This window comes from Gymnogyps californianus, chromosome 2 (assembly GCF_018139145.2).
Source record: "Gymnogyps californianus isolate 813 chromosome 2, ASM1813914v2, whole genome shotgun sequence".
Lineage (NCBI taxonomy): Eukaryota > Metazoa > Chordata > Aves > Accipitriformes > Cathartidae > Gymnogyps > Gymnogyps californianus.
In genome coordinates, this window is record NC_059472.1 from 99,423,189 (window position 1) to 99,437,799 (window position 14,611).

A 14,611-nucleotide genomic window follows, 5' to 3' on the forward strand; every position below is an offset into this window, starting at 1 on the left:
ATCCTTCCAGTCCCAGTCCCCAAGTATCCTTTCCCTATATTCTACCACATCAGCAACAAATCCATTAATGAGCCATCTTTTGCATTTCCTGATGTGTCAGTTTCTCTGCAGACACTGAAGCAGCATTTCTCAAAGGCACTCCAATCAAGAATGCAGGTACAAGGATTAGATTTACACCAGAATAAAAATGAGAACTATTCAAAACTTTCTTCTTTTTAAATGTAACAGGCACTATGGAAAATACCAGATTGTTTTCTAGACAGTTTGTCTCAGAATAGCATATCCACTGTGGTCACAGTAAGAAGCTCCAAAACAGCAAAACCTGAGTGGTGGGATGATGTTCCATGATACACTTCTAACAAAACCTTCAGAACCATCTTCTTATCCCAATACAGTACAACAGCAAAGTCCAGGAAGACTGCAAATGGTTTCTACTCTTACCCCCCTACATAACTCCAAAGTTCTCTTTAAAAAACATACTCAACTACTTCTTGCTGAGCATACAGAGGATATGTAAGTAATGTATTAATGTCTTCAGCTGCATACAGTGAATATAGGAACATTTCCTTATTTTATCAACTGGCCAATTTCTACATCAGCCCGATTTCATTAGATAAAATTCTCTGAAAACACATTTGAAGTCTAAAGGAAATTTAGAAACATCTCAAAATACGGAATGACAACATGGTATGACAGGAAGGAGAAAATACCAAAAAACAAAATGCTTAGGACTTGCATCATTTAGGGAGGTGGCACTACTAAGCCAAAACAAGTCTGGAGCACTGCAGACTTACATCACATTGCATACATAAAAAAAAACTCACATCGACAGATGCTGACAAAGCAACTTTCCAAAGTAGACCAGGATGCTGCTCATTCAGGGCCATAAAGCAGCTTTGCCAGTAGAAAACTTCTGCCAGCTCTGTGCCTCCACTGGAATGCTCTGTTGACTTATCTTTAGCAAAAGCTCAGCTACTGTAAAACAAGCCTTGGCTTTTGAATCACAAAGTAAAATTGAATTTGAAGTAAATGCTCAACAAAAGTAAGAACTCTGAAGTATTAAAAATTACATTGTAGCCAGTGCCAGCCACTGTACAAATCCATTCGTTTTGCAGATAAAAGTTCCCCTTCCACCTCATCCAATACTATTTCCTTCAACTCCAAAAGAATCAAATTTTTTAAAGGCCTTCTCAGCTACATTGCACATGATTTTAATCATAAAGTCAGACAAAAAGTGGAAACCACATGGGAAGAAGTATCAAGTACTGCAGTTTCTTATCTAGATCTGCTGTTCCTTGTCATCATATAAGAAATACTAAGCAAAACAGACAGCTCCACATACTTGTATTTAATGCTAGAGAAATTATTTCAGTAGCTCAAGAGACAGATTCAGAATTTTGAAGCCTTACACTAGAAGAAAATTTAATCTTGCCTGGAGGCTTTTGTACACTACTTACTTGGGATTGACATTTATGTTTAAAAAGAGACTGTGAAATAAACTAAGAAAATGTAAGCTCAATAAATAGGATAATATGAAAAAATGTACATGACACTTGCAAGCCTAAAATATTCTCTAATACAAAAAGTTTTCAGAAAAAAAACATTTAAGTGTTGACATTTTTAGCAATGTGTTTTTAAAACAAAGCATCAAATTACTTTCTATAAAGTTTACAGTTCACAATGCATCCTGGTAGTTTTTTAAACATACTGAACAGTATCTTCGTAAACACATGCAGAGATAAGCATGCCATTCCAGCGACAGCAGCTGCTTTGATTCATATTTATGAAATGCTTAAAATTCTTGGAATATATACACACTGCAAAAAGAAGATGTAGTGATGCCACAAAATCTCAAAGTAAGCCAGTACTAGCCTACTATCTATGCTGTTACTAAACATGAAGAGGTAGCAGCACAGTCTTGGTGGGGGCTAGCATCTAGAAAACAGACCATAAGTACATACCCTGTTGTGAGTGCACAATGAGCCTCTTTGCCCCTGTCTTCAGCATCATCATTAACCATGCTAGTTACCATGTGCTAACACAAGCACACAGCAATGTTTCAGACACACTTTTCTACTGCTGTGCTGATTGATATTCCTCAAAATAAGTACTGTACCATTAATAAGCACCAAAATATATTTGTGGCTTAATCTGTCAAAAGAGTAATTGTGGTATAAATTTTTGTCCCAAGTTTTAACACTTAAATAGCAAGTAAGTTACTATGGGACAATAAATCATTAGGTACTTCATTAGGGGCTGTTACCATACAGATTTCCCTATGGTGATCTATGTGAAATGAGACGGAACATTCAGATTACCTTCAGATAAGTGAAAAATTAGACCCTACAAGCCACTAACTTCACATTATCTCAGGAAGATGCAGGTGTATTTGGTAAGCACGTACATGCTTGAGGATGTCTCTATTTAGAATGTAACAAAATGCCAAATAAAGGTTGCAGCTGATGACTAAGGAATGTATTAGTTCAGGATATGGTTACGAATTTCATTAGATGTTTTGATGACTGAGGGTTGGGTTTTTTTAATTATTATTTTTGGATTAAAAGGCAACTATCAAAACTAAAGGCCAGAACTGCAGAGGTTAATTAACACTAACCAAGCACAACAGCATCAGAAAGCCATTGATTCCCTTTTCCCCCCAAAACAAGAAATGACATAAAGGGACACCCTCCCATGGCATTGAAAACAGCTTGTGTAACTCCTATACTTCACCAACGTGGATATCTTGAGCTCATGTCATTGATTTTCGACTCCTGTCAGCAATGCGTTTTTCTGATTGACCTTCATACAGCAAATCTTCAATCTGCTTGTTGTTAACTTACCGAGCTCCTCCCTCAGCCCCCAATGAACACCCACTGCATGCCACAGAAGGATCATAAAGACACACACAATCAACTCAAGCTCCAGCAGACCTCAAACTCTCATAAGCAATTTCATATCAACATACAAAGTCAGGTACTGACTGAACAAGCTTATATTCCTTCTGCTGTCTCTTGTAAAAAGACACACAGCAACATTACTTCCAGGCAACAGCATGACCACTTTAGTTAACTTGGTGCTTTGGGTCACAAGTTAACTTGATAGTTGAGTCCTGTGGTGCACATCATTGCACAGTGGGGGCCTTTTCTTTGTAGAAAAGACTTACTGAAGACATAAAATTCACTGTCTCCAACCAACACTTTCACACTTCCTTAAAGAGCCTTCTCCACACTGCCATCAGCAACAGACATCCTCACAAAATACAAGGAACCGAGCAATCAGAGAAGTTATTCAGTTAAGCAACAGCATCTGCACAGCATTGCTGCAGCAGCTGGCATTTCGCTGTAGTAGGCAGTAATTGTTTCCATTAATAGATTCAAACCATGCCCAGGGCGGGCCAAATAAGCAAAGACACTGTACTACTTTCCCATCATTAAGGGCAGCCTGTCCATGCAAGAGACACTGGCAACACAGCCAGAGGCAGCTACCGCTACTGCTACTCAATCTGCACCCAACTGTAAAGGAATGAAGGATTTCAAATCTGATGTCTCAAACACAATAGCAACAAGTACGTTTGTCAATTTAAAGATTTAGCGCTAATCTTATTACTAGAAGTACCACCATGTTGACTCCCTGAACAACAGATGCCTGCCTGTGCATGCTGCACTGCAGGCCTGAGACCAAGAAGGGATTCACTTTGTCCCCAAAGCTTTGTATCAAGATTTGCACCCCAGCTCTGTGTGGTACACAGACTTGCATAGAAGGGCAGCTGGTGTGCACTGCTTCTCTCTGAGCTCAGGTTCTGCAGAACAGGCACTTCCTAAGCACTTCCTGAAGTATTTTGAATCTAGCCCACACCTGGGTCACTACAATATGTTTACAAGTATCATTTAACTTTAAATTTTTAAACTATTAAACTACAGTGAGTCTAATTAGAAGTCTGAAATCTTACCATATGCACATTTAATAAACCTACTAGATGCACAACAGAGCAAAGAATCTTGTTTTCAAAACAAGAAAGCTGTCTCTAGTATTTATACTAAGGGGGCAAAGGAGGTGAAAATAAAACTTTTCCTTTAGTCCTGATCTCCCCAAAGAAAAGGACCAAAAAAAAATCCATTTTAAAAGAGCTGCACATTTTTAAAATTCATAATTCATTTCAATAAACAACATATTCAAGGTGTATTGACTAGTAATCCAGATCTCAAAAAACACCTCTGGCTGCAGTAATAAGCAAGTGCATGTATACCTGCCCCTTCTGAACACAGAAGCTAAGTGTGTCTAAAGGCCTACTAATCTTTTTAACAAAACCTTTCATGTTCCACTATGTAGGCATTTCTAACATAAAACGGAAAAATTGGATAGGTTCAAAGCTGAACCTCGTTTTACTGTGTTCTACTCAGAAATATTTGAACATAATATTCAGTAGTCCAAAAGCAGAGAATGGCTACAAAGCAATGATTGCCTAAACATGGTCATACCAACCACAGTTTTCCTCCTCTTCAAACACTTTATCTATTTTTGTTCTGAAATATTGCCAGCTAAGTACTACTAGCTGCTTACCCACAATCCCAACAGCTTCCAACGGTAGCTTCCTCTAGCAATGCCATTTAAAGACCAAAGCACAAAGTGCTTACAGCTGTCTGGATCTTATAAACATGGTAAAATAATGGATGTTGCATTTACTCACAGTTCAGGCCACCTTAGGAAGAACCAAGAGCCATGCCACACAGTATTTTGGATTACAAGTTCGTGTCTCATTTTGTTTCAAATTACATGGAATTTAAGAACAGCGATTTCAAGGAACTGCATCTAGTGTCCCATCTGAGGCATTAATGAATTAAAGCAATGCAAAAACAGCTCCTGAAATGCCATTTTCCAACCACACATTTCATAATTCAAATATATCTCTTCTGCAAAAGTTCAAAGCTAACAGTTCACATCCTGAACATTGATGTCTAACAGGAAAGTTAACAGAAGAGGTCAAAGTCAGATTACTTTTACAATTTCCTGCAAAGATAAAAGCTGCTGCCTGCGATGATTTTATGATCTACCTCAGACAGGTGATAATTTGAAGTAAATGCATCAAAGACATGATTTTGTTGATTATTCCTTCAGATATGGAAATAATCAGCAGCTGTCCTATTTCAGCTTCCACAAGTTTCAGTTTGAAAAAGTGACCATTACCAGAAACGCATAACCTCTCCCTACAACAGTGCTCTTCTCTCATCTCTGATGCTATCCAAAGCAATGTATCAAAAAAGATAAAGTGCCACAACCACCACATGAAGGACTATGTACTAAAGACCAGCCAAAATCATGTTTTCTCCAAGGCAGGGGGAGCAACAGCTGTTTTCTGGAAACAAGAGTTTTAGGATAAGCTGCCTAGGGATGAAATCTGTGCTTCAGATATTCATCTTTGAAAGTATCATGACCTATAAAAACTAGACAGACACACACACACCTGTTCCTAGCTATATATTTTACTAAAAAGCTTAAACCTACTCAAGAAAGCCCCCATATATTCTGGAATCTTTAGTAATTTAGAGCTATAAGAAGAGTTTTACATATGTAGAATTTGGCCTTGGTGCTACCTGTCTGTTATCAAAATGAAGATGGAAGAAGACAGAGCAAGCAAGTCATAAAATGTTTTTTAAAAAAAGAGTTAAGCCAGGCAAGAAAGATACTTTCAGAGAAAAGTGGCAATTTTAAGTTCAGCTCTACACTCTGATAATTTCTTTCTTATTTTCTGCCCTGAGATTTTTAATAAGGCAAAGTTTGCACAAGGCTACTGCGCTCTAATGGAATAAATTGCCCAATAGACGAATTTTTGTTTCAGTCAAAACTACAGTTGAAATAGTATTTCAGTTCTACTGTCTCCATAGTTCCTTGTTTATTTCTGTCAAGACAAATATTTTGCTTACTAAAGGAAAAATCATGTCATGAAGAACTGTTGTCAGGGAACTAAAATAAAACTTTTCCTTCCAGATCCTATGCATTAAACAGTGCAGCTGAAAGGAAAGGTTGGAGGGAAGCATATTTTAACAATCAAAAGCAGAGGAGGAACCTGGCAAAACCTAATTTGTCCTACTAAAAAAAAAAAAAAAAAAATCCCTAACGTAAAGTCAAATCTTTCATAGACGTAGAGAGGTGTGAAATTTCCATAGTAAAAAATTACTCAAATATTTTGAAAGATTGTCTGTAACTCCATATTCTAATTATCTCAGTTACATTTTAATACTGTACCTTATTGCCAACAACCAAATACAAACATTTATACCAAGACAGCAGGATGTATACAATTGGCTTTGAAACATAACACCCATTTCTAAAAGACTGTAAGTTAGAACAATTTTTTCAGGAAGAGTGTACTTTGAGAAAGGAAATTCAGATTCCCAGGTGAAGACAGAAAAAAAATCAGAGGGTTCCCAGAAAGACAAGATGCTCTTGTGGGGAAGAAAGGGAAATATACGTTGGTTTTGGGGAGGAAATGGATGAGAGACAGGAAAGGTAACTAGAACGACACACAAGCACACTTAGGCAGATATAAAGGAAACTACTGCAACTAATAACAGTAAAACAAGGGTTAAAGGTATGAAGCCCAACAACCAACTTACAAAAACTGTGCCAGCACCGGAGATTATACCTGATACCAGCTAATGAAAACCATTCCTTTCTGAACTCTGTCTCCTGTTATTTCAGTCGATAAAGATTTTCCTGTGCCTTTCAGACTCAGATTGTTCAATTTTACTATGTTCTGGTTTTCCTCCTTCATTAGTTTAGAACACTAGAAGTCGTGTGTCTGTGGGGAACAGCAGGCCTGCTGCTTATAAAAAGACAGAACACTTGTATTTAATAACAAATACTATTTTGTAGCTGTGTTTGTTAAGGTGCATATGCTGTGTGGTCTAGCAGTTAGAAGATGCAGTCAGCACCCTGTTCTAATTTATGGTTGTAACTTATTGCTTTACCTCTAATACAATAGTGAAAGTTGGACAAATGACAGCACTGTCTGGGATTTTAGGCTTTTTGTAAAACTAGTATTACTTGCCCATCTAAAATCCTTCAAGAACTATCCTTAATAAAACCTAGAGGCTGATTAACAGCATGCATCTGAACTTAGATTTAATTGAAGAACTCCTTACAGAATAGGCAAAGCTAGTAAAATTTGATTTTCCTAACCTTGGATATTCTTCCAAGAGCAAATTTTATAATGTTATAATTATTAAAGAGCTACCTATTTTTACTTTAGAAAATCCTGTCAGTACCTTTAAAATTATAACTGAGAGAACGAAGTAAATAAAGAGCATGGTCCTGAATTCTACTCCCCACACCCTATAGTCTCTTGGCTTCAGCTGAATTAAGAAAAGCAGCCCTGGAAACCAAGTTTGCTTTAGAAGGCTACTTATTCCAAAGTGCAGTACAAACTTGTACTTCCATTCAGCTAGAAAAGGGAAATTTCCATATAAAAAGATAAAATGTAAAAAGGGAAAGGTAAGACTAAACAGAATATTAAAATAATGCATATAGTAGAGAAAGACAAATTAATCACCCTAACAAGTGAAATCATTTTTGCAATGACACGGTTGCTCTGAAAGAAAAATTCAGTTGAGCTATATAAAAACAAGCTACACAAAGAAAACCAAAAATCCATTTGACATCTCTAACCCTGCCAAGGCATCAATCCAAGTACAAGCAGCAACTACTCAGCAATTCAGAGCCAGTTTATACAGATATTTTATGGTGGGTACACATAGAAGAACAGAATTCATTTTTCATCATGAGAAATTAAACTATTTATCTTGAGTAAAAAATAGAAATCAACAGTTTAGTACTGAAGAAAATGTAAGGATCTTCACAAGGCACTAGAAAGTCCATTAGGCATCTCAACAGGTTACATACCACATCTGCCATTAAGAAGGTACCCAAACTGTATGTTTGCACTAGTGTGAGCTACTTCTGATGAGTATTTCTGACTGTTATTTCCAGTAACACATCGGCAGTTGTTTCAAACACACAAGTTATACATGTAACAGCCAGCCAAATTCCAGCCTCACACTGGGCTGCAAGCGGGACAGCTATCACTTGCCGACACAGCTGTCGATGGTGAGGTCGCACACGAGTGTCACAGCTCACCCGTAAGGCTCTTGGCGCAGAACCAGAAGCCAATTCCAACCAAGTAAGAGAATTTATATATATTACAGGTATTAAAGCCAGATAAACAGAAGCCACACAAGCTCTCAAAAGACAGAGAGTCGCTGCACGGTCTCTGAATACCTGCAGGCCAATGTGCACAACAAGCAAAATTCATGTTACAGGCTCTTTATTAAACCATCTGGCCCTAAGGCTCTTTAGTCTATTGAAATAATGATTTTTAAATTTTAATTCTGTTCTTGCTTTGTAAACTCTATTTGTATTCATGTTTTATACCTGTTAAATCCACTCACTTTAAAGAATTAATGTTATTCTTATTATAGCAGTGTTGTGACGGAGGCCATATATATGCTTCAATAAACAGGAGGAAAAAAACCCCATACTTTCTAAAATAGGATAGTCTCAAGAAAAACAAGATTTCCATTTTACAGATGGGATGCTAAGACCAACAGAGGCAGCATGACTTGTAGCAGATCACACAAAGATCTGTGAAAGGTGCAGGAAACAAGCACAGATCTTTCAAGACCCAGGCCACCACATTAGCCACAACGGTTCTGAAGACAATGCAAGTTGGATTTAGGTTAAATTGGTGTGATGACAGCTATATTCCAGTATGTGGATTAACGCAAGAAGCACCTTCACATCTTGGACATGCAAAAACAGAAAAGGTCTCAATCTTTTCTGCTGGAAAACGATAAAAGCGTGACATACCGCCTTTGAAAAATACCCATATTCTCACGCTACAGTTTCTTCGTAACTACTATGAACTCGATCAAAAATACTCTTAATAAAACCTTGAGTAGTAGGAATGTGTTCAGATTAAAATCTCTATAACCATATAAATGATTTCATACTCCTTGGCATTAAACACATTTAACAGATCAACTTAAGTTGAGCAGTCAACAGGTAACTGAACAGATAAGCATACAACGTAACTATTCCCCTTGCATCTCCCTGTCTTTCCCTGCACTCCCTCAAAGGAAAGAAATCTTTTCCTGTTCTGATCTATTTTTACAGTCTAGTGCATTGGTATTTTGGATTATTTCCAAGGGTATTCTTTACTGGGGCATCACAACTAAATGCCAGATTTCAAAATTATTTTAGCATATTCTCATAGGCGACTTCACAGAACAACACTGAATTAATAAAGGATCTAGCAATTACAGCCTTTTCAAATGCAAATACGTTAAAACCTAGTAAACAAGCTTGAAAAAAAATACCAACACTAGCATAAAATTCAGATTCTGCTTCTTGTTCCCCCACAGGTTACATCAAGTTATTAGCAGACTGCACTCAAGGGAAATTTCTGAGAACAGCACGCACAATCAGTTTAAGTCCTTACCTAATCAACAGCTTATTTTTCGAGCAGTTAATCAAGAATCAGCTTTTAAACCTGGGAGGCCAACAGGGATCTTCTGTCTCCACATCCCAATTTGGGTACCTCCGACTCCACTCAGGAAGCCAGGAATAGAAGGTCTGGTCCTTACTTCCCAGGGATGCAAGCCCAATGCAGCAATCCCTGGCTGGCGCTCGCCCTCGCCCGCTTCCCCCTGCCCGCTCCCCCCCACCGCAGCCCCTGAAAGGCACCGAGCAAGACCTTCAGGACCCCGCCGCTCCCCTAACAAAGCCAGGCGAAGCGTCTGCGAGGGTGAGGCAGAGGTACCGGGGCTGGGTTTTTATTTGGGGCACGGCGACTCGCGTTTTTACCTTTCTCCCTGCTTGGTGTTGGAAGGCGGAGGGTGAAGGACAGTCTGGTTCCCTTCCATCTCCACGATGCACTTGGTATTCAGGTCCAGCTCTGCAAGGCGACACGGCGGGGGGCTGTACCCAGGGCGAGAGCACCCCCCCTTCTCCTCGCACGCCGGGGCAGCTCGCCCCCCGCCGGCTCCCCCTCGGCGCGGGCAGGCTCAGAGGCATCCCTGTGCGAGGGAGCGAGGGGCAGGCGGCGGCGGCGGCGGCGGGGGGGGGTGTGCATGAGGGGGTTTATCCTCCCGCCAGCCCGGGGGAGAAGCCGGGGGCGCCGCGCCCGCCTCAGGCGCGCCCCGGTGCCGCCCTCTCCCCACAACCCCGCCGCCCCCTTCCCCAGCGCCGCCCGCCGGTTACCTCTCCTGTTCATCGGCCGGACCCTGACGGCAACTTTCACCTTGGTGTCCGACATCTTCCCCCCCTCCCGGGAGCGGCGGGCGACCCCGCTCAGCGGCAGCGGCGGCTCGCGGCCTCGCAGCGCCGCGCACAGCGACACGGCGGAGCGCCAACGTCCATGCCGGGCCGGGGCGAGGGCGGGGGGCCGGGGCAGGCGGGGAAGGCGAGTAGGCGGCGAGGGAGGGAGAGGAGGAGGGTCCGGCGCCGGGGAGGGCGGTGGTGGCGCAGCCCCAGCCGCCTCCCTGCTCAGCCGCGGTCCACACCGGCTCTGGCGCTGGCTGCCGACGGCCTCGTTTGCATAACCGCTGCTCCTGCCGCCGCGCCTGCCACCGCCTCCCTGCCAATCCCACCCGCCATCTTCCCCCTCCTCCCGCCGCGCCGCCGGGATTGCGGCGCCCAGGCAGGCGGCGAGGGGGCGGGGAAAGGCCGCGGCGCCGGAGAGGAACGGAAACACCCGAGCGACTTCGGTAGAGGGGGTGTGGGGGGAACTCCCCCCCTCTCCTCGGACGGCCGCTTCCTCCGAGTGAGCATGCGCGACGGGCTGCGCCTTGCAGTGGCGAAAAGGGCGGGAAGGTGGCGCTGGCGCGCTCGCCCGCGCATGCGTAAAGAGGGCCGGGGAAGGCGGGCGTTGAGCTTTGCCTTCGTGCTGACTGCCCGGCTCTAGTGCTGGTGGGTGCTGGTGGGAGTGGGGTTGCTGAGGGGCTGTGCCCCCAGGCCCTTCCCGCGAGCCACCGCCATGGTTTGTGCAGATGTAAAAGCCACCAGCTTGTCCGATGGGACACCAGGTTTCTGTGTGGCAAGGAAAGGCCACAAAGAAAAGCCCACAAACTGCCCCGAATGAAATGTCATGGCGCTAGGGGATTTTTTTGGAAAAAAGATGCACAATGTTCAATTAGAAGATAATGACCTGCCTGGCGCAGTCCTGGCGCTAGCATGGATGACCTGGGTGAAATGTGCGTGTTGCGTGTTATGGAGGCCTGGAAGCGGTGCTGCACCTCGAGGTGATGCAGTGACGGGCTCTGCCCTGGCCCCAGCCTGTGCGTCGTCTCCTTGGAAAAGGGCTGCCTGCGAAGCACTGAGGCTGCTCATGTTGTGCTGTTTTTCCAGGCAGCGACAGGCCACTGTTGACAAGTGCCTGCTGAAACGCTGCAGGACAGAGTTGTGTCCATTTACTAGCAGTGAGTTCAGCGTCGGGGGAAAGCGTTAACAAACAGCAGTGCATTACCCCAGCAACCACAAGCTCCAAGGATGGCTGAGCTTCCAGTGGACAAGCCAAGAAAGAGTTTTAGCTAAAACTGCAGTAGGCTTATGATCTCAGGATAGCCTTCTCTTTGAAGCGTCCTGTTAAAACTTTGTTTTCTCCCCAGAAGCGTTTCCTTAGCTTCAGGAAAATATCTTCCAAAGAATCAATCCTTATTGTTGATGCAGCTAACTGGCAGGAATCCCAGCTGCAAAATCGCGATGTCTGTAACATTTTCTTTACTGAAAAGACAGGCTCAAACCCAAACAGGATTATTCTGTCTACTCTGGGGCTAAACCACTGTAGGGAGAACGGGCTAAAGAACAAATGAGGAATAGATAGCTGCACTGAGAAAGAGCAGACCTTTCAAACAGGGGTGAAAACAATGGATGGTGCTGAGAAGATCGAACCCCCTCAGGTGCCGGCACACCAGCCAGAAGAGCCCTGCAAAGCGGCTGAGAGGAAGATCTCTGGAGGAGGCCCAGCTGCCCCAAACAGCCATGGCTTGCAGGAATGCTGAAAGGAAATGAGAGACGTATTTAGTGCAGCAAAAGAAAAACGTTACCAAATAGAGCCGGGCATCTGGAGAACGTCAGCAGCAGAAGCTAGTGCACGTGGATTTCTTGCCTGTGGAAGCAGGCAAAAGGAATGAAGTTCTTTATGAAATGCATCGTAAGCATGTGGCTCAATGAGTAAAGAGAAGGAACGATGTTGAAATGAGACATCCTACTTAGGACTGTAGACTGTAAGAACCCAGATCAAAGTAAGCGCTGGCTCAAGATAAGGCATTAAGTCTGAAATGGCTGTGCAGAAAGGGAGTTGTTCAGTGAAACTTGGACACTATTGGGAAAGAGAAGACAGCCAACAGATGGAAGGGAAAATATTCCCTTCCGTCTCGATTTTCCACCTCTTAGTGGAAAAACTACATCATTGCAAGATTAAATAAAAACAATTATATTAGCTGAAGAGAAACTAAAGGGAGTCTTTATGAGATATTGACTATGATTTTGGCTGTGGGAAGAGTCTTGGGAAGAAATTTTCACTAATGTCTGGAATGGGTTTGTGAATTATATTCCACCATTTGCAGGTACAGAAAGTCAGCCATGCAAAAGCATTTGAAAAGGGAGATGCAACCTAGGTTGTTCTAATACAGACTGTAGCTGTTTTCTTCTTGTGAAATCCTGATTTTTTTCTAGTGTTAGGTAATTGGGAAAAGGATTTTTGGTCTTTCGTTCACGTCAACATGGTCTGAAAAACAACTGCCAAGAATGAGGTGCTGGTTCCACCAAGTTTTTCTGTCCTCTTGAGGAACCGCTTTTGGAAACATCTGTACCACAACCTGACAACATCTATTAGGCAGCATGCATGTAGCAGAATATATTTCTGGTCTCCCCTAAATCTTTGGCATTACGGCAGAATAGGAAGAGAGTTACGTTATAGGGGCCCCGTGAGATCGTTAGATAGCCCAAAGAGCAATCTGTGAAGGACTGCGGGAAGTGAGTGCAATTCAGGCCCATGAGATGTTTCTCTTCTGGCATTGTATCTCCCCGTTGAACACAGCCACCATATGGAACCCTTTACATCTCTGTCTTTGTTACCGGTAGCAACTGTGGATGAATGTCTCTCACCTGTCAGCATTTTTTAACTTGATCAGTTTACATGCCCCATGGGAACTGGTGAGGGATACTGATGGGTCAGTTGTTCACCCATCAGAATTAGCTGCCAGCTATGCCAGACATGCTGATGGATGGATGGGAGATACCAGATGAGAAATGACAGCTTACTGCTGCAGCAATGAGAAAAGATGAGAGCTGGAGAAAGTGGAGACTGATGGTGGGTGAGGGGAACAGGGATGGGAACATGGGGACAAAATCATTTGAAGCCATCCTTCCCTGATTTCCTTTTCCTGTCTCTGCTTTCCTCCACCCCCTATTTTGTTCTGGTTCTGCACCACTGCAGTCAACAGGAATTTTGCAGCTTCACTAGGGCCAGGATTGAATCTTTATCTGTCTCTTGCTTTCCATCTGTTTCATTTTTGTTTCTTCCCTTTCAGCATTTCCATACATTTGTCCATCAATCCACAGTTCAGCAAAGAGCGTAAAGAAAATATCACTCCTTACTTTAGTCTGGTGGGAAGTTCCAACTGCTCCTCATCTTCCCAAGGCATAACACAGATAATGTGATTTGACATGAAGGCATGCCCATGTCTTCCCATATATTCTAAGCAGGAGGATCGATTGCTCTACTTCATGACATGGAAACAGGGGAGCGATGCTGTGCACCCAGAGTTGATGCCTGAAGCCCTGCCAGTAGGGCAGAGTGTTCCACTGACTTCCTTTCTTCGGCGAAGGGCAGGGAGAAATGTCACGGTGCCTGCCAAGAATATCCATCTTGTCAGCAGCGTGCCCAGCACATATCTTGCTGTGCCTGACCGGTGCATGCTGTCACCGGCACATCTAACTTCATCTCATGTCACAGGAGCTGGAGAAGAGGAGGAGCTGGCAGCAGTACGAGCACGGGAAGCAAAGCAGTGTTTTTCTTTTGGTGTTGAAAGTGTCAAAAGAAAGACAAAGTGTTTAATTTTACAGCACCTGAAGTCCAAAAGATGCTTACAATGAAGGTTTTTACTACTAAATTTAACCCAAGGCACGTATTTTATAAGATTGACCAAAATTAAAGTTTTCTTTGGATTTCCAAATTTTTACTGAGCATTTTTTTAAATTAGAATTAACAGAGAAAACAAAACTTTATTTTCAACCTGAACACATTACAGCATCATCCAGTCTGAGAGAAAGAGGTAAAATGAACAAATACTGTATAATGAAACCAACAGATATTTTTAAGGTTAATAATCTAATATATTACACTTATGTTAGGAAAAAGCATAGGAAGAAATTGTAGCTCTAACAAAATAATTGATAAATCTTCCACTGATGTTGGTGAAAAAGAAGAATGGATAATAATTTGGGGTTTTTTTAATAGCATTTAGCATATAGGAAGGAGGCCTGGATGTTCTAGAAGGGAGAAATATTTCATACTGGAGGAGTGGGATAAAATATGCCTTTATATTTGTGACCG

The 14,611-nt window shown here is 42.4% G+C and overlaps 1 protein-coding gene across 1 annotated transcript in view; it reads right to left on the minus strand.

The window, feature by feature from the left end:
* KIF13A (kinesin family member 13A) overlaps positions 1-10,309 on the minus strand; it is a 117,512-nt gene extending 107,203 nt beyond the window's left edge. The window contains exons 1-2 of the mRNA XM_050890976.1: positions 10,255-10,309; positions 9,859-9,949 (exon numbers count right to left, since the gene is read on the minus strand). Coding sequence (XP_050746933.1) covers positions 9,859-9,949; positions 10,255-10,309 — 146 coding nt within the window. The remainder of the gene's footprint in view (positions 1-9,858; positions 9,950-10,254) is intronic.
* Between the last annotated feature and the right edge of the window lie 4,302 nt (positions 10,310-14,611).